This window comes from Euprymna scolopes, chromosome 46 (genome assembly GCF_053919585.1).
Source record: "Euprymna scolopes isolate OS-2025 chromosome 46, ASM5391958v1, whole genome shotgun sequence".
NCBI lineage: Eukaryota > Metazoa > Mollusca > Cephalopoda > Sepiida > Sepiolidae > Euprymna > Euprymna scolopes.
In genome coordinates, this window is record NC_136527.1 from 20,977,091 (window position 1) to 21,000,280 (window position 23,190).

Consider the following 23,190-nt stretch of genomic DNA (forward strand, 5'->3'; position numbering starts at 1 on the left):
TGTAGACATTGGTTACCTCCCTTGCTTGTGGTGATATAAATAGGAGTCGGCCATCTTGGTTTAGACAGTTCGTTCGTATAGTTTAGACAGACTACAAGTGTCTCAACAAATGGTAGCAGAGATATCCCTCTGTGTGCGACAAAACGAAAAAAAAAAAAAAAAAAAAAAAATTTTTTTTTTGTACAGCTTGTCTGTAGCACTAGACAGATCGGATATCGGATATGGCAACTTCGAACAAACAACCTCCATTGTTGGAGGGGGAGGATGTTTACGAGAACTGGAAACAAGACGTTGAAATGTGGTCGTTGTTCACGGATCTTTCTGAGGAAAAAAAAGGGCCAGCAGTGTTTTTGATGCGACCACCGAATATTAGAGAATGTGTCCGTGAATTTCCAACAAGTGACATCGGCGGACGAGATGGCTTGAAGATCTTAATAAAGAAACTGGATGACATATATTTAAAGGATGAACACACGCGCGCTTACATGACTTTTAAGGAATTTTACACTTATAAAAGATCGTCAGGTACCAGTATAAATGACTTTCTTGTTCGTTATGAGTTTTTGTACCAAAGATTAAAAAAATTCTACATTATTCTACCGGAAGGAGTGCAAGCTTTTCTTGTTTTGAACGCGGTTAACATATCGGAAGAGAACGAAAAATTAGCGCGGACAACGTGTTCTGTTTTGACGTATCAAAACATGAAGGAATCGATAAAGAAAGTATTTGATGACATTTATCGTGATGAAAATGTACCGGCAGTGAAATCAGAGCCCGAAATCGTCAACTATAATTATTCTAAACCGGGTAACAACAAAAGGCGTTTTCGTCGAGGACAATCTAATCCATGTGACCGAAGTGGAAACGTGTTGTTGTGTTACAAATGTCAGTCTCCGAACCATCTAATTAGAGAGTGTCCTAGAAATACGCCCAGGTTTACGGAAGCGACAGAACAAATACACATTACGTTGTTCATTCAAGAAAATATTTATTTGAACAGTACAAATGAAAAAATCTCAAATCTTGTAAAGGAAACATTTGGAATGGCAGTCTTGGATTCTGCTTGTACTCGCACACTGGCTGGCGAAGTGTGGCTTGATGTTTATTTAGATACTTTAAATGAAAGTGACCTGCAACTAGTGAAGTATACGAACTCAGACCGGAGTTTTTGTTTTGGTGATGGAGTGGCTGTCACAGCAATTAAAGTTGCTAAATTTCCGGTTACACTCGGAGGTATAAGAGTTTATATCGAAGCAGATATTGTGAAAAACGACTTGCCTCTTCTATTAAGTCACAAATCAATGAAGACAGCAGGAATAGTGCTAGATTTCCGGAAAGATATGTGCTGGATTTTTGATAAATGTATTGAACTAAAGACCACAACTTCAGGGCACTATTGTCTCCCCTTAACAAATAAGTTGTTGGATCATAGTGGTACTAAGAACATTGTATTACATGTTCAGAATTTTGGTCAGTGTTCTTTCACAGAAAAAAAAAAAAAGCAGAAAAACTTCATCGACAGTTTGCTCATGCCTCGAAGGAAAAACTTGTTTCCTTGGTTAAAAAAAGTGGCAAATTCAATGACAAGGAATTTATAAAGGCGATTAAGGAGGTTTGTGAAAACTGTCAAATTTGCCTTAGATTTAAAAAAGCTCCACTGCGACCGGTTGTGGGATTGCCTCTTGGCAATAGATTTAATCACACAGTTTGCATGGATTTGAAAGAGTTCATCCACAATGAGGTGTGGATACTACATCTCATTGATGCCGCTACCAGGTATTCAGCGGCAACATTGATCAAAACAAAGAAGAAGGAGGAGATCATCAAAAACATCTTTATGATGTGGATTACCTATTTCGGATCTCCTGTTCGTTTTCTGAGTGATAATGGGGGTGAATTCAACAACGAACACTATAGACAGATGAATGAAAAACTCAACATAGAGACCTGTACTACTGCCGCAGAAAGTCCATTCAGCAACGGTACTGTAGAACGTCATAATTTGATAGTTGCTGAGGCAATGAAAAAAACAATTGACGATGAGAAGTGTAAACCTGAAATTGCCTTGGCATGGGCTATTTGTGCAAAAAATGCCCTCCTCAATTACTCTGGGCACAGTCCAAATGAACTTGTATTCGGTTTCAATGTAAATACACCCTCAATTCTGACAGACCAGTTACCTGCTATGGAGTCCTCTACTACAAGTGACATGGTGAGAAAAAATTTAAATGCTCTCCATAGTGCAAGGAGAAACTTTTTGGAAGCTGAGTCCAGTGAGAGAATTAGGAGAGCTCTCAGGTCTAATGTCAGAACTTATGCTGATGAAGATTATGCTACCGGAGACCAAATCTATTATCGGAGGCAGGGTTTTAAAGGATGGCGTGGTCCAGCAAAAGTGTTAGGCAGAGAAGGCCAGTTTGTCTTAATCAGACATGGCGGAGCATTTTATAGGATGCATCCGTGCCAATTGATGAAAGTGAATAAAAACAACGAAAAAAGAACAAAAAAAGCTGAAATGCTGGGAAACACTACAGAAGGGAAGAATGAATACCTTTCAGTTGAGGAGGAGGAGTTGCAGAATCAAGTGGTAGAAAGTGAAGATATAGACAGAGAAGAAGTTGTTGATAGTTCTACCAGTTTAAGAGATAAGACTGAAAAACCTGGCCGAAATAAGACCATAACTTATAAAATAAATGGAAGTGGGGAGTGGAAGAAAGGAAAGGTTATGTCAGTACAGCCTAAATCAACTGGCAAATATAGTCATTGGATCAATATAGAACCTGAGGATGAAAACGAGGATCAAGTTTGTATCAACTGGAATCATATTGATCATTGGAGAGAAGTGCCCCAATATACTGAACAGGAAAATGTAGTCCTGCTCACCGCTGAACAAGAGCAGTCGAAAGCTGTAATGGATGCCAAGCATAAAGAAATAAAAAACATGAACACCTATGAAGTATTTGAATGTGTGCCATACACAGGTCAAAAAACAATATCCACAAGATGGGTGATTACTGAAAAATTCAAGGATAATCAGAAAACAATGAAAGCTCGCCTTGTAGCACGAGGCTATGAAGAAAATAGTAATCTGAAAACGGACTCCCCAACATGTAGCCGTGAAGCTATGCGAATGGTCATGCTAACCGCATCAATAAAGAATTGGATGCTGCAGACCATAGATTTTACCTCAGCCTTTTTGCAAGGTGGTATTTTAGAGAGAGATGTGTACCTGAGGCCACCATCTGATGTTTGTCCTAAATCTCAAGTGTGGAAATTAAAAAGATGCATCTATGGATTGAATGATGCTCCACGGGCATGGTACAAGAGAGTTACTCAGGCTTTGATTGAATTAAAAGGAGTAGCAAGTGCTTATGATAATGCATTGTTTTTGTGGCATGATATTAAAGGAAATTTGACTGGAATTCTTGCTATGCACGTGGATGATTTTGTTTTCTGTGGAAACACAGAGTTTGAAAGGGATGTGATTGCAACATTGAAAGAAAAATTTAAGGTGGGATCTCATGAAAGTGGAACATTCAAATATGTTGGACTGAATGTTAATCAACAGGAAAATGGGATCACTGTAGAACAAGATCTATATGTATCTTCCATATCTCCAATAGAAATAAGCAAAGGGAGGATACTGAGGAAAAATGATGAACTGAATGAAGAAGAAAAGCATGAGTTGAAGAGACTTGCAGGTAAGATGATGTGGGTTTCAACTCAAACACGCCCTGATATAGCTTTTGATGTGTGTAAAATGAGCAACACTGGAAAGCATCCCAAAGTAAAAGCCTTATTTGAGGCGAATAAAGCCTTATCAAAATTGAAATCCAAGAAGGGTTCTATAACATTTCCAAAATTGGGAAAGCCCTCAGATTTACACATTTTGTGTTATACTGATGCCTCTTATGCCAGTCTGGAAGATGGATCTTCACAGGGTGGTTTTGTTGTCTTTATTGGAGGAAGTACTGACAAAATGGCCCCCATGTGTTGGGCGTCAAAGAAATTGGACAGTGACAAAAAGCCCATTGGCCTCAGAGACTCTTGCTCTGAATGAGGGAGCTGATGCTGGTGTTTTGACTGCGGTTATGATACAAGAGGTATTTCAGTTATCTAAATTGCCAGACGTTCTCTGCAAGACAGATAATGCATCACTTGTGGAGACATTGAATTCCAACAATCTGGTAAGCGATCGATGATTGAGAATAGATGTAGCAAGGCTGAAGGAAATGAAGAGTAGAGGAGAGATACAGATAGAATGGATCAAGGGTTGTGATCAGGTCTCTGATTGTTTGACCAAGGCAGGAGCTTCGTCTGAGCTTCTAAGGGACTTGTTAAATCAGAAATAAATTATTCACTTGAGGACAGCAGCAATGTTAATGTAGACATTGGTTACCTCCCTTGCTTCAGTTACATGGTTACCTCCCTTGCTTGTGGTGATATAAATAGGAGTCGGCCATCTTGGTTTAGACAGTTCGTTCGTACAGTTTAGACAGACTACAAGTGTCTCAACAGAGGGTGTGTCCGTAGATTAAAGAAAAGGTCAATTTCCAAATATGGAAACACTTCAACTTTATTTTCATAGAAAAGCTATTGCCTCATTTTTTATAGAATACATTCGAATACAATATTTTCCTACTTAGTTTATTATTATTATAAGAGATGTTATCATTTTAAAATATTTTTTCTGTTTGTTACATGTATCATATTAATAATTTTTTATTATAAAAACTTATCCAAATAATAAGATTTAAATTTGATATAGAAGATCCCACCATCATCAACTTCATCCATTAGCCTAACGATATACACTGCATTGAAAGAAAGTAAACAAAACATATACTTACAAGTGGACCTTCGAAATACATAAGCTTTCTGCGATCAAGCGTAAACCACCGTTTCCTAAAAGATTCATCTCGGGGTTCCTTTTTACTTAACCAACCTTCTTTAAGGAATGGTTTTGTCAAGTCTTCACAAAGCTAAAACAGAAAGGGAAAACAAGATTTAGAGAGTCAATTTGAAGGTATTTTTATTCAAACTACTGTTCACGAAGTACTACCAACCTGGGAAGCAGCTTTTTCTTCACCCTTTGTCAGAAACATCACTCATTAGAAATGAGGACTGAGGGACAAAAAAGGAGAAGCGAGAGTTACTATTTGTATATTTAGCCTAATTTTTTTAAAGAAATTAATGAACGTTTTAGTTGTTGAACCCTGGGACCATTGTCAGGCGTAAATAGACTCCGTGTTTTTTTTAGCTAAGAAAAAGGGGGTTAGCTCTGTATTGCAAGAAATCGGACCTTGGGTTGAGGGTGTGTCTGTAGATTAAAAAAAAGGTCAATTTTTCAGGTGTCACTAGTTGCCTTTTTAAGGTTTTCCTATGATTCGATTTTTAACTGAATCCGTATGTTGTCACTATTAGTGAAATAATTTTTTATGAATTTATAATACAATTTATAATGTTGTCACTATTATTGAAAAAAAAAATTAACGAAAACCGTGGATAGACATCTTACGTGTGTCTTCCTTTTTTTTTTTGCAAGAAAGGTTTCTCTAAGAAAAATAGTATGTTTTTTGTGGATTATCTCTCCTGAGCATATTTGTGAAAGGGTTAAAAAATGAAAGAAGAAACTTAAAAAAAAATTTTTTTTTTACTCTTATTTTTCTCATATAAATTTGTCATTTTTTTACGAAATTGTTGTAGACATATTACGTGTGGTTTCCTTTTTTCCAGAAAACACAATGCAAGAGAAGAAACTCTAATAAAACAGCGTTTTTTTTGAGGGGTTAAAAAATGAAAGAACTTTTTTCTTTAATTACTTTTTGTTTTCTCTTATTTTCCTCATATAAATTTGTAATTAATGAGTCGTTTTAATGATTATTAATTAATGAGATATCTATATAATTCATAATTTGTAATAATTCAAACATAAGATTAATTACAAATTTATTGCCATCATTACAATGACTGGTGTTTTTAGTCTAAAACACTGGATGTTATATGTTTTTCTGTTAATGATTATTAATTAATGATAATTAATAATTGATTTAATTAATCATTGCTGTAACAAAAGGAAAAATAACAATCATTTAGTGAAAATAGTTCAAATTAAAAAAAACGAAAGTTCAAATAAAAAAAACAAAGAAGAAACTTTTTTCTTTAATTTTTTTTCTGATTTTACTCACATAAATTTTTAATTTTTTACGAAACCCTGAATAAACATATTACGTGTGTTTTCCTTTTTTTCTAGGAAAACACAGTTCAAGGTAGGTAACCCTAAGAAAAAACCTTTTTCTTTTTGGTTATCTCCCTTGGGCGTATTTGTGAAAGGGTTTAAAAACGAAAGAAAGAATTAAACATTTTTTTCTTTAATTATTTTTTGTTTTTTTTTCTTTTATTTTCCACATAGATATTTTGTAATTAATGGATCCCAATTAATTGATCGTTTTAATGATCAATAATTAATTAATTATTGTGTTTCTTCTTCATTTGCAGATTACTTTAACAAACAAAAGGAAGGAATTAGAACCATTTGGTGAAGTGAAAACAGTTCAAATTTCCAAACATGCAAACAAACACTGTAGAGAAACTGTCTGGCGATGAACAGGGCACTTCCACGATTGCAAAAAAGTCTAATAGTAAAACGAAAAAAGACAAAACCAAAGAAGTTAAAAAATTCTCCTGTAAAATATGTGGCGCATCATTCTTGTACAACTGTCGCTACAAAAGACATATGCAATCACACACTGGGTTGAAACCTTATTCGTGCGACGTGTGCGGATTATCGTCGGCAACTTCATCACACTTAAAAATCCATATGAGAATACACACAGGAGAAAAACCATTTTCGTGTGAATTATGTGGATCAGCGTTTTCGATGAACAGCAAATTAAAACGACACATGAGAACTCACAGCGGTGAAAAGCCGTTTGTTTGTAATGTCTGCGATGCGGCCTTTTCCGAGAATTCCCACCTCGTCAGACATGTGCACATACACACCGGAGAGAAGCATTTCACTTGTGAGATGTGCGAAGCTTCCTTTTCGGAAAAAAGCACATTAAAAAGTCACATGCGAGTACACACTGGTGAAAGGCCTTACGTCTGTAAAATGTGCAGCCAAGCTTTTTCAGGAAAAAGTAATTTGAACAGACACATGAAAAAACATACAAGAGCGCGACCTCATAAATGTGAAATGTGCGATTCTGCTTTTACAAATGTTGTTGAATTAGAAAAACACATACGGAAACATACCGGGGAGAAACCATATCCGTGTCTCATATGCGGTTCATCGTTTTTATACAAGTCGAGCTTTCAGAGACATATGAGAACACACACTGGTGAGAAACCATACTCATGTGAGTTATGTTCGAACGCATTTACAGACAAGAGTAAACTATCAAGACACATGCTGGTCCATACTGGCGAGAAACCATTTTCCTGTGAAATATGTAACAAAAAATTTTCACATAAATACGCGTTGCAAACACACATGCAAATACACAGCGGAGAGAAACCTTTTTCATGTGAGGTATGTGGCGCCAGATTTTCATTAAATGATACTTTGAAACGACATGTTCGAACTCACACAGGAGAAAAACCATATTCTTGTGAAGTGTGTGGCTTAAGATTTGCATCGAATAGCAATTATAGAAAACATACACGTAAACATGGCGTGTTATCTTCCGAAGAGAAACATTTTGTTCAAGGCAGTTTTGTACAAATGCAATCGTAAATTAGTGAGAATTGCCCTTTACAACATAGCATATTTGACCTCACACTGGGGAAAAAAACCTTACCGTTGTTAAGTGTGGTTCAAGATTTGTGTCCAATAGTAATTATCAAAAATACAATTTATATGCTATAGAATTTGAATGCATGTAATAAGGTTGATAAGAAAAGATTTGAACTATCTCTTTTTTTGGCCCAATGGTTCTGGTAAATGATCAGGTCTGGCACGAGATTAAAGTAACTTACTTGAATAATTCTTGGACCTTAAAGCCGAGATGAGATTGGAACAGAAATGCACAAAATCATATCAAGTATGTGGGTTAGAATTCGCATCAAATAGCAATTATCAAAGACACAATTTATACGCATCAACACAACTGATAGAAAACTTCATATGTAAATGTACAATATTATTTTTTAATAATAAATTGAACCAGATTTTCAAAGAATTGAACTTTCTCTTCATTTTGACGTATGGTCATGGAATATGATCTGACCTTGCCCAAGATCAAACCAACTTAACATGGGATCACAAGTAATCTCTTCATTTTAACACAAGAGCACAAGAGCTGGGAAAATTTTGGATGACTCATTGGCTGCAAATATTCCTCCTCTGATTCTTCACTTTTAGAAGATGAGTAAGAGTGGGGGTGAAATATCACTCTGGAGATTTGAAGTTGAAGGTGTTGGTGAAGAATGTACATTTTTATTAACCCCTCTCCTTCCTTTTTACATTTTTATAGCACTTTTATAAACTGGACCAAGCTGACAAGTACCTTTTGGCTCTATTTTGCTCTTCTGATTCTTAACATGGGATTACAAAATTGAAAAAAAAATTGAAACTTGTAACTCAACTAAACATGTACCTTCTACATGTTTTGGTTTAAACTCTAATAAATGACAACCAAGTCATATATATATATATATATATATATGTATATATATATATAATCTTGGAAGTTTGTAACCTTTAAAACTATACAAAAAAAATTATCATTCGTTAGAAAACTATTTAGTCAGTAAGTCATTCAATTACCTGCAATCACTGCATCAACTTGCTCTCTCGAATTCACTATAGTACCAATAATAATTTATTTTTAAGGTATCATCAGTTGTTTACCATTAAACACTTTTTCAAGGATTTAAAAACAAAACAGTATATTACATCATGGCTCCCCATATATATGTTATTAATAAACTGCCACTTTGAACTATCTCTTCATTTGACCCAATGGTTCTGGTAAATAAGTTACTTGAATAATTCTCGGACCTTAAAGCCGAGACGAGATTGCAATAGAAATGCACAAAATCATATCATGTAATGTGTGGTTTAGAATTCGCATCAAATATCAATTAAAGAAACCACACGCATCAACACAACTGATAGAAAACTTCATATGTAAATGCACAATATTATTTTTTAATAATAAATTGAACCAGATTTTCAAAGAATTGAACTTTCTCTTCATTTTAACATGGCATAGGATCTGACCTTGCCCAAGATCAAACCAACTTAACATTGGATTACAAGTAATTGATTACAAACTACTTTGAATCATTTTTGGACCTTAATTGGTGTATAATGCTCTGTTGAATCCATCCAACTTGCATAAGATTTGAATCAAATGGTAATCATAAAATGTACATAAACACAAATTATTTGATTTGGTTTTTAGTCGGTTGAGATTATTACTAAGGGGGTCAAAATTGAAAAAAAATTGAAACTTGTAAGTCAACTAAACACGTACCTTCTACACATGAGCAAATATAGAGTAAAGTCGGGTAACATTTCTAAGTTCTGATATCCATTGGTTGTTAGCTACAAAGTCATATATATATATATATATATATATATATATACTAGCATTTCACCCTGGCGTTGCCCGGGTGTTTGAAGGTGTGTGCTGAGCAATAAAAGAAAAAACGGCCAATTTTTTAAAACTTTGACCCCTATTATGACCCCTTAACATTTATTGTTTTGGGCTCGAATCAAGTTATTAAGTTAGATCACTGTCCAAGGAATCTATATCTAAAATTTCAAGTGTTTAGACCAAAAATTGTCGGAGGAGTTTGGTAGAGTTCTCAATGGTCAAATTGTTGAAATTTGACCCCTTAATTGTCAAATTTCTAGCCGAAAACCGATCACATAGATTTTCCCAAATCTCAGTACCCTGTATATCAAATGTCGAGTCTGTAAACTGAAAATGAACAGTTATTGCGTAGGGAAATGTACACACACAGACACAGACACGTCCACTTTTATTTATATATATATGTATATATATATAAGATTTCTTGTTCCTTAAAAGCGCCGGTTGAGTTTGAATAAAATAAATATGTATCATATACGTTTGAAACGAAAAACAATGCATTATTACAAAATAAACAGACATTTATTTTGTTTGAACAACATAATTTTCAAACAAAATAAATGTCAGTTTATTTTGTAATAATGCGTTATTTTTGGTTTCAAATGTATCTAATACGTATGTATTTTATATATATACTAGCATTTCAGCCCAGGTGTTTGGAGGTGTACGCTGAGCAAAAAAAAAAAAAAAGCAGTCAATTTTTTTAACTTTGACCCCCACTATGACCCCTTAAAATTTATTGTTTTGGGCTCAAATCAAGTTATTGAAAGAACCTATATCTAAAATTTCAAGTGTTTAGACCCAAAATTGTCGGAGGAGTTTGGTAGAGTTCTCAAAGGTCAAATCGTTGAACTTTGACCCCTTAACAGCTAAACTTCTGTCCGAACAAGGATCACAAAGATTTTCCCAAATCTAAGTACCCTGTATATCAAATATCGAGTCTTTAGACTTAAAATTGACAGAGTTATTGCGAAGGGAAATGTACACAGACACACACACACAGACACGTTCACTTTTATATATATATATATATATATATATATATATACACGAGGGGCATGCAATAAGTAATGTCCCTGACCCACTTCCCATATCAGTAGAGCAACGAAACTTGTCACACATATTAGTCTTTCTCTACATAGGAACCACCCAGAGTTATGCATTTCTCCCATTGTTTGATGCAGCTCTGGAGACCGTTTTTGTAGAACACACCAGAAATCAAGGCTGCATCATCCTTTCAAAAACAACTTCATGGCTGGGAAGAGTTGAAAATCAGAGGGTGCAAGGTCAGGAGAGTAGGGAAGATGGAGTAGGATTTTATAACCACACACCCATGCTTCTGATCTGGCGACATGCGAGTTGTGGACGGGAGCGTTGTCCTGCAGGAGGAGGGTATCTTTGCTGATCTTGCCCCGCCTCTTGATTTTGATAGCTTCCCTTAATTTCCTCAGAAGTGAAGCATAATAGGCTCCTGTAATTGTGGTACCCATTGTCAGGAAATCTGTCATCACTACTCCAGAAGACTGTGAGCATAACTTTGCCAGCAGAGGGCTGCACCCTTGCCTTCTTTGGAGGTGGTGAGTCCAAGTGCCTTCACTGCATTAAATGGGCTTTGGTCTCTGGATCATAGTGATGTACTCAAGTTTCATCCTGTGTAATCAGTCTTTTGAAAAACTTTGACTCATCTTCTTGGCACATCTCCAAATTCATACTCGAGCACTTGATACGTTCTCGCTTCTGGAATGATGTGAGCAACCTGGAAATCCATCTGGCAGACACCTTATGCATATGTAAATGGTCATGAATGATAGTTTCCACAGACCCTGTACTAATCTTGACATCAGAGAACAGTATCAATTAATTTCCAACTAGTAATGTGCCAATCTTCCAAAATGGCAGGCTCAACTTTACGGACAGATGCCTCATCAATGGCAGAAGTGGGGGGGGCGACCACGCCTGGGAGCTGTTTCCATAGACTTCCGGCCATGTTTGAATTCACGATGCCAGCATTTTACAAGGTCATATGATGGGGCATTATTGCTATAAGTTTGTTTCATTTCATCAAAAGTCTCCTGTGGTGTGCGTCCTTTCAAATACAAAAACCGGATCACTGCTCGACATTCAACAGGCTCCATTTCACACCTGACTCAGTTCAAACACCTGTAAAACAGAAACCACAATTAGTTCAGAGCTGTAATTTGCCACATAACCCGTAGAGATATAAATCATTGCACATGCAACATTTCAGCTTGATCAGATAACTGGAAGTGGGACAGGGCCATTACTTATTGCACGGTCCTTGTGTATATATATAGACTTGTTTGTAATATTCCGAATTTTACTGGATTTGTATAATTCAGTAAATTTTCATATACCAATGAATTTTAAGCCACAAAATTATCATATTTCATAATTGAGCATTCATATATTGTTTTAACGAAAATCAAGACTTCAAAGAAAGAATTGATAGCAGCAAAAAGTGTATTTCATTGTTAGTTACAATTGTTTCAAGACTAATTGGACAAATTCAAACATTATGTCGTTTGAAAATTTTCACATAAACAGCCTTTCTTCAGACTTATTGAATAAAAAACACTTTAACAATAGAACATTATGGAAAGACATTTCCCTTAAAGGAAATAAAGCACGCAAAAGCATTTATCCCAGATGCATCTTTGTGAGGAGCTTATTTAAATATTTATATATCTCCTAATTTTCGTATCACTATTCTAAAACCTGTCATAAGAAGTTACCACAAAAACCTGTAGCCATTTAATATCTTTTAATAATACTATTCGGTGATTTCTTAAAATTAGATTTCTATATTTCTTTATTTTACATAATTTTTTTTTTTTAATGTTTTATCATTTTATTTTTATATTTCTAATATGGCCAAATCAACTAAGCTAAATCGTTACGATTATGTTAGTTTCGTATTCGACCTATGCTTGCTTCTTTGTTTACAAAAATATCGGCTATCTTATTTCTTGGATTTAAGACCATTTTAGGTTAATATTTTATTTAAATAAAGACCAACATTACCTTATACTTATTTAATTCTCATTCATCATTCAAGGTTATGGATCCCATTCTATTTTTATTCCATTATTTTCTTTCATTCTCATCTATTGGGATTAGCGATGATCGGGTATCCTTCGCTACGAAGGGAGATAATCCCACTCATTATTAATTTTTAAAATTAGCTGAAATCATGGGAAACCAAGATTGTCGTAGTTTTTTTTTTATACGGTGGTCACCACTTATCAAGGCCTGGAAGTCACTCAGGGATAAGGGTTATTGCAAGTACAGTACGTTAGTGTGGAGATTTGGTGAAGTGTTGACTTAAGGGGGCGGTTCATTAGGAATTTGTTAACGTTGGACTTGAAGACATCCAAGTTGTAGTCAGTTGGGAAGCAGGCAGACGGAACAGAGTTCCACAGGCGTGCAGTTCTAAGAAAGAAGCTTTGTTCATAGAATCCACATTTTGATTTAGGCACAGATAAAGAGTGAAGGAAATTTTTCACAGTGGATTCAGCTAGATGGGTGTTTTTCGTGAAAGATTGGTGAGGGGGGACCAGAGATTGGAGTTCAGAGGAGCACCTGCCAGGTACTCATAACAGTTAAAGGGAGACAACCAGGGCCGTTTGATGTTTCTAGTTTGGTAAACCCTAAAATGCATCTATGATTTATTAATTAATTAAACATATACAGAAAAGGCTAAGCTAGTTTATTCAACAAATTAAGATTTTAAAGTATATATTTAATCCTGAAGCTGATTATATACCCATTGGTTTAACCTATGTCTGCCATCCATCCGTAATCTGCTGGGGTTATTCATGGCTCCAGAACCAAAATTATACTTTGTGAATTGTGTTCTTGGATACCTTAATAAAATGATATATATCCCATTAATAATTATTCTGATAATAAAACTAGTTTATAGCTCCAAGTATGTTTTTTACTCCGATAAAAGTGGTGTTTCCCCTTGCATTTTTGGATAAAATCATTTTGAACAAGAGTAATTTTAACCCGCAGGGATTTTTCAAGTTTTACTTGTCAGAGAACAGTATCAATTAATTTCCAACTCACTAATTGCTATTTTTTTTTAATAATTGCTAGTTTATTGTTAAGTTATTTTATTGATCTGGAAGCGGTACCACTTATTTCACCATTAATACTACTACGACTAAAAAACTGCTCGCGGTTATGGAACAATATTGCTAATCTGGGTTATTCTTTATCCATATTTCTTATCCAGTGTAGAATAATAGAAACTATATTTGCTTACTAGATTTTGACCCTTCGTTTAGACTATATAATTCCAGGCTATTTAACTCTACATTAAAATGATGCCTTGTACCCAAGGAACTGTATTGTTACAGAAAGTTTTTACCTCAGCTGCATTTAAGACGTGATAGCAAAAACCTATTCTTGTGAAGACATCCCTGTATAGCATCCAGCCTTTTATTTAATATTTCTTCTTTAGAATTCACTATGTAAAAGGCTTCCAATAGACATAGATTGCACCTTTTTGATTTCCCAGGTCTATACTTACTCCCCCCCCCATCCACTACTGACCATGTCAATTCAAAATCTTTATTGTTTCTATTAAGTTCCCTGACCCAATCCCCTAATGCAGTTGTATTCCTCCTTTTATTTCTAATGTTTATTCTTGTACCAACACATTGCTATCGTTAACACCTTCTCTATTAGTCTCCATCTCTGGTTCCTTTTTGAAAGATACTGTGTGGTTTCTGGTTTTTTTTTTTTGTTTTTTTTTACATAGGAATCACCACATTATCAAGGTTAAGAGGCCACTCAAGGATAAGGGTTAAAGAGTGTACAGTAGAAATTGGACAATATAGTAATCATTAGTAATGAAAATTTGGTAAATTTGATAACTTATATCGAACGGCTCATCAAGAACTTATTTACTTTAGACTTGAACACAACCATATTGTAGTCAGCCGGAAAGCAGGAAAACAGAAGACAATTCCACAGGCGTGCAGTTCTAAGAAAGAAGCTTTGGTCATAAAATCTACGTTTAGGTTTAGGCACAGATAAAGAGTGGGGGGAATTATTGATAGTGTTTACAGCTAGACGAGTGTTTCTTGTAAAAGTTTGGCGAGGGGGGACCATAGATTGAAGCTCAGTCGAACACTTTCCATGAAAATAATGATACATCAGAGACAAACTCGCAACATCTCTTCTGTGAGATAGAGGTTGCAGGGAAGAGAAAAGGACATCTCCTACGAGGCTACAAAGTCTATTTTGAACTCTATCAAGGCAGGACAAGTCCTTTCTAGCAGGTCCTGCCCAGATGTGGCAACAGTATTCCATCCTTGGACGTACCTGGCTCTTATATAGATAGAGAATAGCATCAGCAGTGAGATATCTACCGGATTGATAGAAAGATCCCACCATTTTTCCAGCAGCCTTGGCAACAGATTTGATGTACGTGTTCCATTTAAGATCAGGAGTAATGGTCAAGCCAAGAAGCTTGTCAAAACTTGAGGCCTCCTGAAGACGAGAGCCATTCATTTCAATTGATGCCAGATGTGGATCAGAATGTTGATTATGTAAAGAGAGAAGCTTGGTTTTAGATGCATTAAAAGTAACCAGCCACTCCTTTCCCCATTGTACTACGTGTTGTTATAGTTGTTGTTTCACGACGTTTCTGCCAACTATAAAGATGACAATAACAGTCAACAAATAAATAAATAAATAGATAAATAAAAAATAAATAAATAGATAAAAAATTAAATAAATTAATAAATAAATAGATAAATAAATAGATAAATAAATAGATAAATAAATAAATAGATAAATAAATAAATAAATAAATAGATAAATAAATAAATAAATAGATAAATAAATAAATAGATAAATAAATACATAAATAAATAAATAGATAAATAAATAAATAGATAAATAAATAAATAGATAAATAAATAAATAAATAGATAAATAAATAAATAAATAGATAAAATAAATTAATTAATAAATAAATAGATGAATAGATAAAAAATTAAATAAATTAATAAATAAATAAATATATCAATAAATAGATAGATAGATAAATAAATAGATTAATAAATAAGTAAATAATTAATTAAATAGATAAATAATTAATAAATAAATAAATAGATAAATAATTAATAAATAGATAAATAAATAAATAAACAAAAATAGATAAATTAATAAATAGATAAAAATAAATAAATAAATGAATAAATAAATAAATAAATTAATAAATAAATAAATAAATTAATGAATAAATAAGTAAATAAATAAATAAATTAATAAATAAATAAATAAACAAAAAATAGATAAATTAATGAATAGATAAAAATAAATAAATTAATGAATAAATAAATAAATAAATTAATAAATAAATAAATTAATGAATAAATAAGTAAATAAATAAATAAATTAATAAATAAATAAATAAATTAATAAATTAATAAATAAATTAATGAATTAATGAATAAATAAATAAATAAATTAATAAATAAATAAATAAATAAATGAATAGATAAATAAATAAATAAATGAATAGATAAATAAATAAATAAATGAATAGATAAATAAATAAATAAATTAATAAATAAATAAATGAATAGATAAATAAATTAATAAATAAATAAATAGATAAATAAATAAATGAATAGATAAATAAATTAATAAATAAATAAATGAATAGATAAATAAATTAATAAATAAATAAATGAATAGATAAATAAATTAATAAATAAATAAATGGATAGATAAATAAATTAATAAATAAATAAATGAATAGATAAATAAATTAATAAATAAATAAATGGATAGATAAATAAATAAATAAATAAATAAAAAAATAAATAAACAAAAAATAGATAAATTAATGAATAGATAAAAATAAATAAATTAATGAATAAATAAATAAATAAATAAATAAATAAATAAATTAATGAATAAATAAATAAATAAATTAATAAATAAATAAATAAATAAATTAATAAATAAATAAATAAATTAATAAATAAATTAATGAATAAATAAATAAATAAATTCATAAATAAATAAATAGATAAATAAATTAATAAATAAATAAATAAATTAATAAATAAATTAATGAATAAATAAATAAATAAATAAATTCATAAATAAATAAATAGATAAATAAATTAATAAATAAATAAATAAATGAATAGATAAATAAATTAATAAATAAATAAATAGATAAATAAATAAATGAATAGATAAATAAATTAATAAATAAATAAATGAATAGATAAATAAATTAATAAATAAATAAATGGATAGATAAATAAATTAATAAATAAATAGATAAATAAATAAATAGGTAAATAAATAAATAGATAAAAAATAAATAAATAGATAAATAAATAAATAGATAAATAAATAAACAAAAATAAATTAATTAATAAATAAATAGATAAAAATAAATAAATTAATAGATAAATAAATAGATAAAAAAAATAAATAAACAAAAAAATAGATAAATTAATAAATAAATAAATGAATAGATAAACGGATATTCATGCATTGTAAGTTGTTTTCAAGGAGAAAAGTTAATAGATACCATCTTGTGTCTCTTTTTGTGAACGATAAATTACTTGCTTTTTTGGGGGTGACAAGATCAAAGCGTAGTATCTGTTCCGGCAGATACTGCATTGACTGCAAGCAAAGACCATATGTGGGAGTAACCCCACATATCAGACCTTGGTCAATGTAGGGGCAACCCTTCATATGAAATGTCACTATCCAGCTCCCATTTCCCACCCATCGGGAACTGGTTCCTTCTCCCCCCCCCTCTCTCCACATTAAAAAACGGCCTTGTGCCTAATTTGCTCAGTGGGGAAGCAAATAAATCCAATTAAGTTATTTTTGCACAAACAATGTGTGTTTTTTTTTTTAATTCAATATCTTAGGACTTTACTAATTATCTTTGAAATAGATCCAGAAAATTTATCTTTTAAAGGATTTTTACAATGAATTTATTCAACTTCAAAATTTAGCTGAATTGGTTAGCTCGCCGTGAAAACATTTTTCATAACTTTTTTTTTTTCATGTGTACAAATATTTTTTTCCTTTAGAGAATTAACTTTAATCTCTAATCATTAAAATACAATAAAAAATTAGTCGAAAACCTACAGAAACAATTATGATATAAATCGGCTTTCAAAACTAGGTCCTCCTATAGGCTTCGAGGCGATTTGTACAACTAAACGGCTAGTCTGCCAAAATGTTTTGAGCATGTGCATTTATTTTGCAACTACCTACGGAAAGAATACATATTTTAAGAACATCTTGGATTAAAAACCATTTAGTTGATCATATAGATCAGTAGATCTCAACCTATTTTTACTCATGGACTCCTTTTTCCCTTCTTTTTGTCTTGGTGGACGCCTTCATAACTATTGGTCGTAAGACAATCTTCTATTTTTCACTAATATAAAATTTGGCCGGGTGTTTGGAGGTGTAAAAAAAAAAAAAAAAAAAAAAAAAAAAACGTTAGCCGGGTGTTTGGAGGTGTAAAAAAAAAAAACGTTGGCCGGGTGTTTGGAGGTGTAAAAAAAAAAAACGTTAGCCGGATGTTTGGAGGTGTAAAAAAAAAAAAAAACGTTGGCCGGGTGTTTGGAGGTGTAAAAAAAAAAAAAAAAACGTTGGCCGGGTGTTTGGAGGTGTAAAAAAAAAAAAAAACGTTGGCCGGGTGTTTGGAGGTGTAAAAAAAAAAAAAAAAAAAAACGTTAGCCGGGTGTTTGGAGGTGTAAAAAAAAAAAAAAACGTTGGCCGGGTGTTTGGAGGTGTAAAAAAAAAAAAAAACGTTGGCCGGGTGTTTGGAGGTGTAAAAAAAAAAACGTTAGCCGGATGTTTGGAGGTGTAAAAAAAAAAAAAACGTTGGCCGGGTGTTTGGAGGTGTAAAAAAAAAAAACGTTAGCCGGGTGTTTGGAGGTGTAAAAAAAAAAAAAAACGTTGGCCGGGTGTTTGGAGGTGTAAAAAAAAAAAAAACGTTGGCCGGGTGTTTGGAGGTGTAAAAAAAAAAAAAAAAAAAAACGTTAGCCGGGTGTTTGGAGGTGTAAAAAAAAAAAAAACGTTGGCCGGGTGTTTGGAGGTGTAAAAAAAAAAAACGTTAGCCGGATGTTTGGAGGTGTAAAAAAAAAAAAACGTTGGCCGGGTGTTTGGAGGTGTAAAAAAAAAAAACGTTAGCCGGATGTTTGGAGGTGTAAAAAAAAAAAAAACGTTGGCCGGGTGTTTGGAGGTGTAAAAAAAAAAAAAAAAACGTTAGCCGGGTGTTTGGAGGTGTAAAAAAAAAAAAAAAAAAAAAAAACGTTAGCCGGGTGTTTGGAGGTGTAAAAAAAAAAAAACGTTGGCCGGGTGTTTGGAGGTGTAAAAAAAAAAAAAAACGTTGGCCGGGTGTTTAGAGGTGTAAAAAAAAAAAAACGTTGGCCGGGTGTTTGGAGGTGTAAAAAAAAAAAAAAACGTTAGCCGGGTGTTTGGAGGTGTAAAAAAAAAAAAAAAAACGTTGGCCGGGTGTTTGGAGGTGTAAAAGAAAAAAAAGGTTTCAGTAGGAAGGTAGGCTTGAACCCTGAATCCTTGACGCGAAGGTGAAAACAAAATGGAAAAAACCCTGCGACCTAACCATTTAAAAAAAAAAAAAAAAAGAAAACGTTGGCCGGGTGTTTGGAGGTGTAAAAAAAAAAAAATACGTTGGCCGGGTGTTTGGAGGTGTAAAAAAAAAAAAAAAGTTTTAGTCGGAAGGTAAGCTTGAACCCTGAAGCCTTGACGCGAAGGTGGAAACAAAATGGAAAAAACCCTGCGACCTAACCATCTCGGCCACGAGGGGAGAGGAAGTGATAGGTGTCTTAAGTTAACGTTTATAAAGTGAAATTAACAGGTGCGAGAAAGTTAAGTCGCGTGATGTTTGACCTAGTTTCCCCCGCTCCATCATTCGCTTTTCAAAGACGCGGCAATCGAAAAAATAGATCGAAAATAGCGCGTAAAATCGGGCAAATTAAATACACACCTGATCCCATTCTTAAGTCGTAGATATTATGATTTAGACACAACTTGGATGTCTTCAAGTCCAACACAAACAAATTCCTGATGAACCGCCCCCTTAAGTAATGACACTTTATCAAATCTCCAATACTAACGAATACTACGATACTATCCCATTGATTACTGTACACACAATAACCCTTATCCCTGAGTGGCTTCTGGGCCTTGATAAGTGGTGACCTACATGTAAAAAAAAAAAAAAAACAGTTCCGGAGAGAGAAAGAATAGAATTAAAAGATAAGAAAAGATTAAGAAAGACGTAAAACTTTCTTTGAGGTAAGAATAGTTGTTTTTTAAGCAAGGATAATTTATACGGAATTTTTTTTTTTTTTTTAGAGAGAAGAATTGCCATTTCTTATTATTGTCTTATTAGAGAAGGCCATTCTTCTTGCTGCTCCTTTAAAGATTATATACTTTCTTTTTCACTTCGAATATTTCCTGAGGAACAAGCAAATTATTGTTGTTTGCGCCGTCACTTTTTTCACTCGTCTGAGGTTTAACATTTGCACGTATTTCTTTTCCTCTTTTTGACTTGACTTTTTTAAGACTTTTTTTTGTCTGAAATCAGCCAGTATTTTTCTCTCCGTTTTCGTCACCTAGACGGAAATTTAACAGACAAAATAGGGCCTTCATCTAGAGCCTCCTGATGTCTCGTCACGTCCGACGTTTTTAAATATTGACCTTTCACTCCCAAAAGCCGAGGCAGCAACTCCCTTTTCACTTCCATTTTGGCTTAAATCGGCGAGCAAAAAAATCACTCGGCTAATCATCAACAAAGAAAAAGTCACGTGCTATCAGTAGCAGTTTACAACTATTTGCATGGGGGGTTGAAGAAAAAGAAAAGAAAAAGAGAAAAAATTAAATTCTGACAAAATACATCAATTGCTTTTCTTCATCCTATCTTCAGAATTATGATAATACAAGATGGAAAAATAAACTACGGCTTTATTTTAAAACTTATATTGGAGAAATAAATTCAGATTACTTTATTATTACAAATATAACAGGCACGACAGGAAAACAAATGAACACATATCTAAAGAAATAGCAGAAACACTAGAGGATGACCTCCAATCTGTAGTGGAATGGGGACAAAAATGGATGATCACATTCAACGCTGCCAAGACTAAACTGGTTTCCTTCAATAACTACAATAAACCTTCTCTACCACCAATAGCAATGGCCAAAGGCTCTTTATCTGAAAGCACATCTTTTAAACTCCTCGGCCTAACGTTCACTTTGGAACAATTACATTGAGAGCCTTACCAGGACTGCTGAGAAGAAGGTGTGCTCTTTCTACCGTGCTAGAAAACTACTAACACCCGAAAGTATCCTGTACCTCTATAAGGCCACCATTCGCCCATGTATGGAGTACTGTTGTCACATTTGGGCAGGTGCATCTGCTACTAGTCTCTCGCTCCTAGACAAGGTTCAAAAGAGAGTCGCCAACCTGATAGGTCCTGAACTGGCATCTAAGCTTCAGCCTCTGCTTGTTCTACAAGTATTTCAATGGTGAATGCTCTGACGAACTGCAAGCACTTGTGCCCCCACGACGTAAACACCCTCGACAAACCCATCCCCACACAGTAGAGACCCCTAGATGTAAAAGATCTTTTTACACAAGTAGTTTCTTCCCCAGAACCGCTAGACTTTGGAATTCCATTCCAGGTCCCTGCTTCCCCAACTGTACCGATATGCAGAAATTCAAGTGTAGCGTGACCCGACGTCTTGCTGCTCAACTCCCTACACAGTACCCCAGTAGCTATTGTCCCTGATAGTAGCCCCCCTACACCAAAGTGACAATGTGCCTTGTTAGGGGTGAAAATAAAAAAAAATTTAGTATAGCTGACAGCTATTCAATGTAGCCGCCTTCAGCCTCAATATGAGTCTGGAACTGGAAGCATGCCTTTTCCACAAGCGCCGGTAGCAGTTTACAACTATTTGCATGGGGGAGGGGGTTTAAAGAAAAAGAAAAGAAAGTTTTAAGAAGGAGTGAGCGAACGTACACACGCACACATTTTCGCTTTTATATATATAGATAGTCTAGTGGGGGTGCCCGGCGTTGCTTGGGTGTTTGTAGGAAGCGCCCATTTTGTAGGCCAGTTAAGCTTTCCACTTTCTGCCGTATTTGTTTTCGCACGATGTTGGGGAAACCAGCTCCCCCCAAAAAAGAGGGGACTCTGGCAGTGTCCAAATGAATAGCAATTGTCTGATATGAAGGGTTTCCCCCACATAGATCAAAGCTTCTAGACATTCCGACAAGGTGATGGCGTTTGCTTCGATCAGTTTTGTTTTTATGCGAGAAAGACAAACAAACACTGGAAACCAGGGATGTTTTTTAAAAGTCAATCGAAATAAAGATAGAGATGGTGTGCGTTTTCGAATCTAAGAATATGAGGAAACTTCTCGAAAATAGTAACCTTGTCACGAGAAGGGTGACGAGAAAAGCATTTCGCAGACATACACAAACACGTGCGCCCATTTTGCCTTTTATATTATAGACTAGCAGGGGTACCCGGCATTGCCCGGGTGTTTGTAGGTGTGTGTGTGTTGGGCGTGGGGGTAGATAAAAAAGAAAAGAAAAATTGGGTAGGAAGGTAGGCTCAAAAACAAATATTAAAAACAAATGAAGAAAAACAAAAAATTAAACCGCAAAAATGTTTTGGGAGGGAGGGAGGCTGGAACCCGATGGGGGGGGGGGTACCCGACTGTGTGTTGGGTGGGGGGTAGATCAAAAAGAAGGCTCGAATTAAAAAACGAACCCCCCCCAAAAAAAAACAGGGAAAAAAGTTTCGGGAGAGAGGTAGGTTCGAACCTGAAACCTTGAGCTTAATAGTCTGGTAACATACCACGAGGCCAGGAAGCCAGGGACTTCTGATTAGTCGAAAATAAGCATTAAAAAAATTGAAGGTGGTTTTTCTAGATCAAATCTTATGCCAAAGTATTATATTATAGACTAGTGGGGGTACCCGGCGTTGCCTGGGTGTTTGTAGGTATGTGGGTTGGGGGGGTAGATAAAAAAAAAATTTTTGGTAGGAAGGTAGACTCGAAAACAAATATTAACAAATTCAGGCAAACATACATACATGTATTCAAACAGACAGGTGAGATCTATATTCATAATGCGATTTGGAATGCCTTATGTGCTTGGTGTCTCAAATTATTTGGCCACTCATAACAGGCATCAACTCTATAACACACATGGATACTCTAGGTACAAGGGTTCATGGAAGACCAAGGAAAACCTGGTTTGAGTGTACAAAATGACTCTATTGCTTGCAACATGACTGGTATCAATCCTATGGAGAACAGGCGTGAGACATTAGCTGATGTAGATAAAAAAAAAATTTTTGGTAGGAAGGTAGACTCGAAAACAAATATTAACAAATTCAGGCAAACATACATACATGTATTCAAACAGACAGGTGAGATCTATATAGTAAAACAGTTCACTTCTTGTAATTAAAGAAAAAAATACCTAAGCCGAGATCAAAACCAAAACCTAAAGACAGTGAGTCAA

The 23,190-nt window shown here is 33.9% G+C and overlaps 1 protein-coding gene across 1 annotated transcript; it reads left to right on the plus strand.

Moving 5' to 3' along the window:
- Positions 1 to 6,504: 6,504 nt before the first annotated feature.
- On the plus strand, positions 6,505 to 9,183 carry LOC145270065 (uncharacterized). Its single transcript, XM_080125666.1, has one exon. It carries the CDS (start codon positions 6,569 to 6,571, stop codon positions 7,733 to 7,735), a length of 1,167 nt encoding a protein of 388 aa, XP_079981792.1. The 5' UTR covers positions 6,505 to 6,568; the 3' UTR covers positions 7,736 to 9,183.
- The last annotated feature ends 14,007 nt before the right edge of the window (positions 9,184 to 23,190 follow it).

What these genes read in the sequence shown, in the direction of transcription:
- LOC145270065 (XM_080125666.1), top strand. Translation starts at nt 6,569, where the DNA reads ATGCAAACAAACACTGTAGAGAAACTGTCTGGCGATGAACAGGGCACT.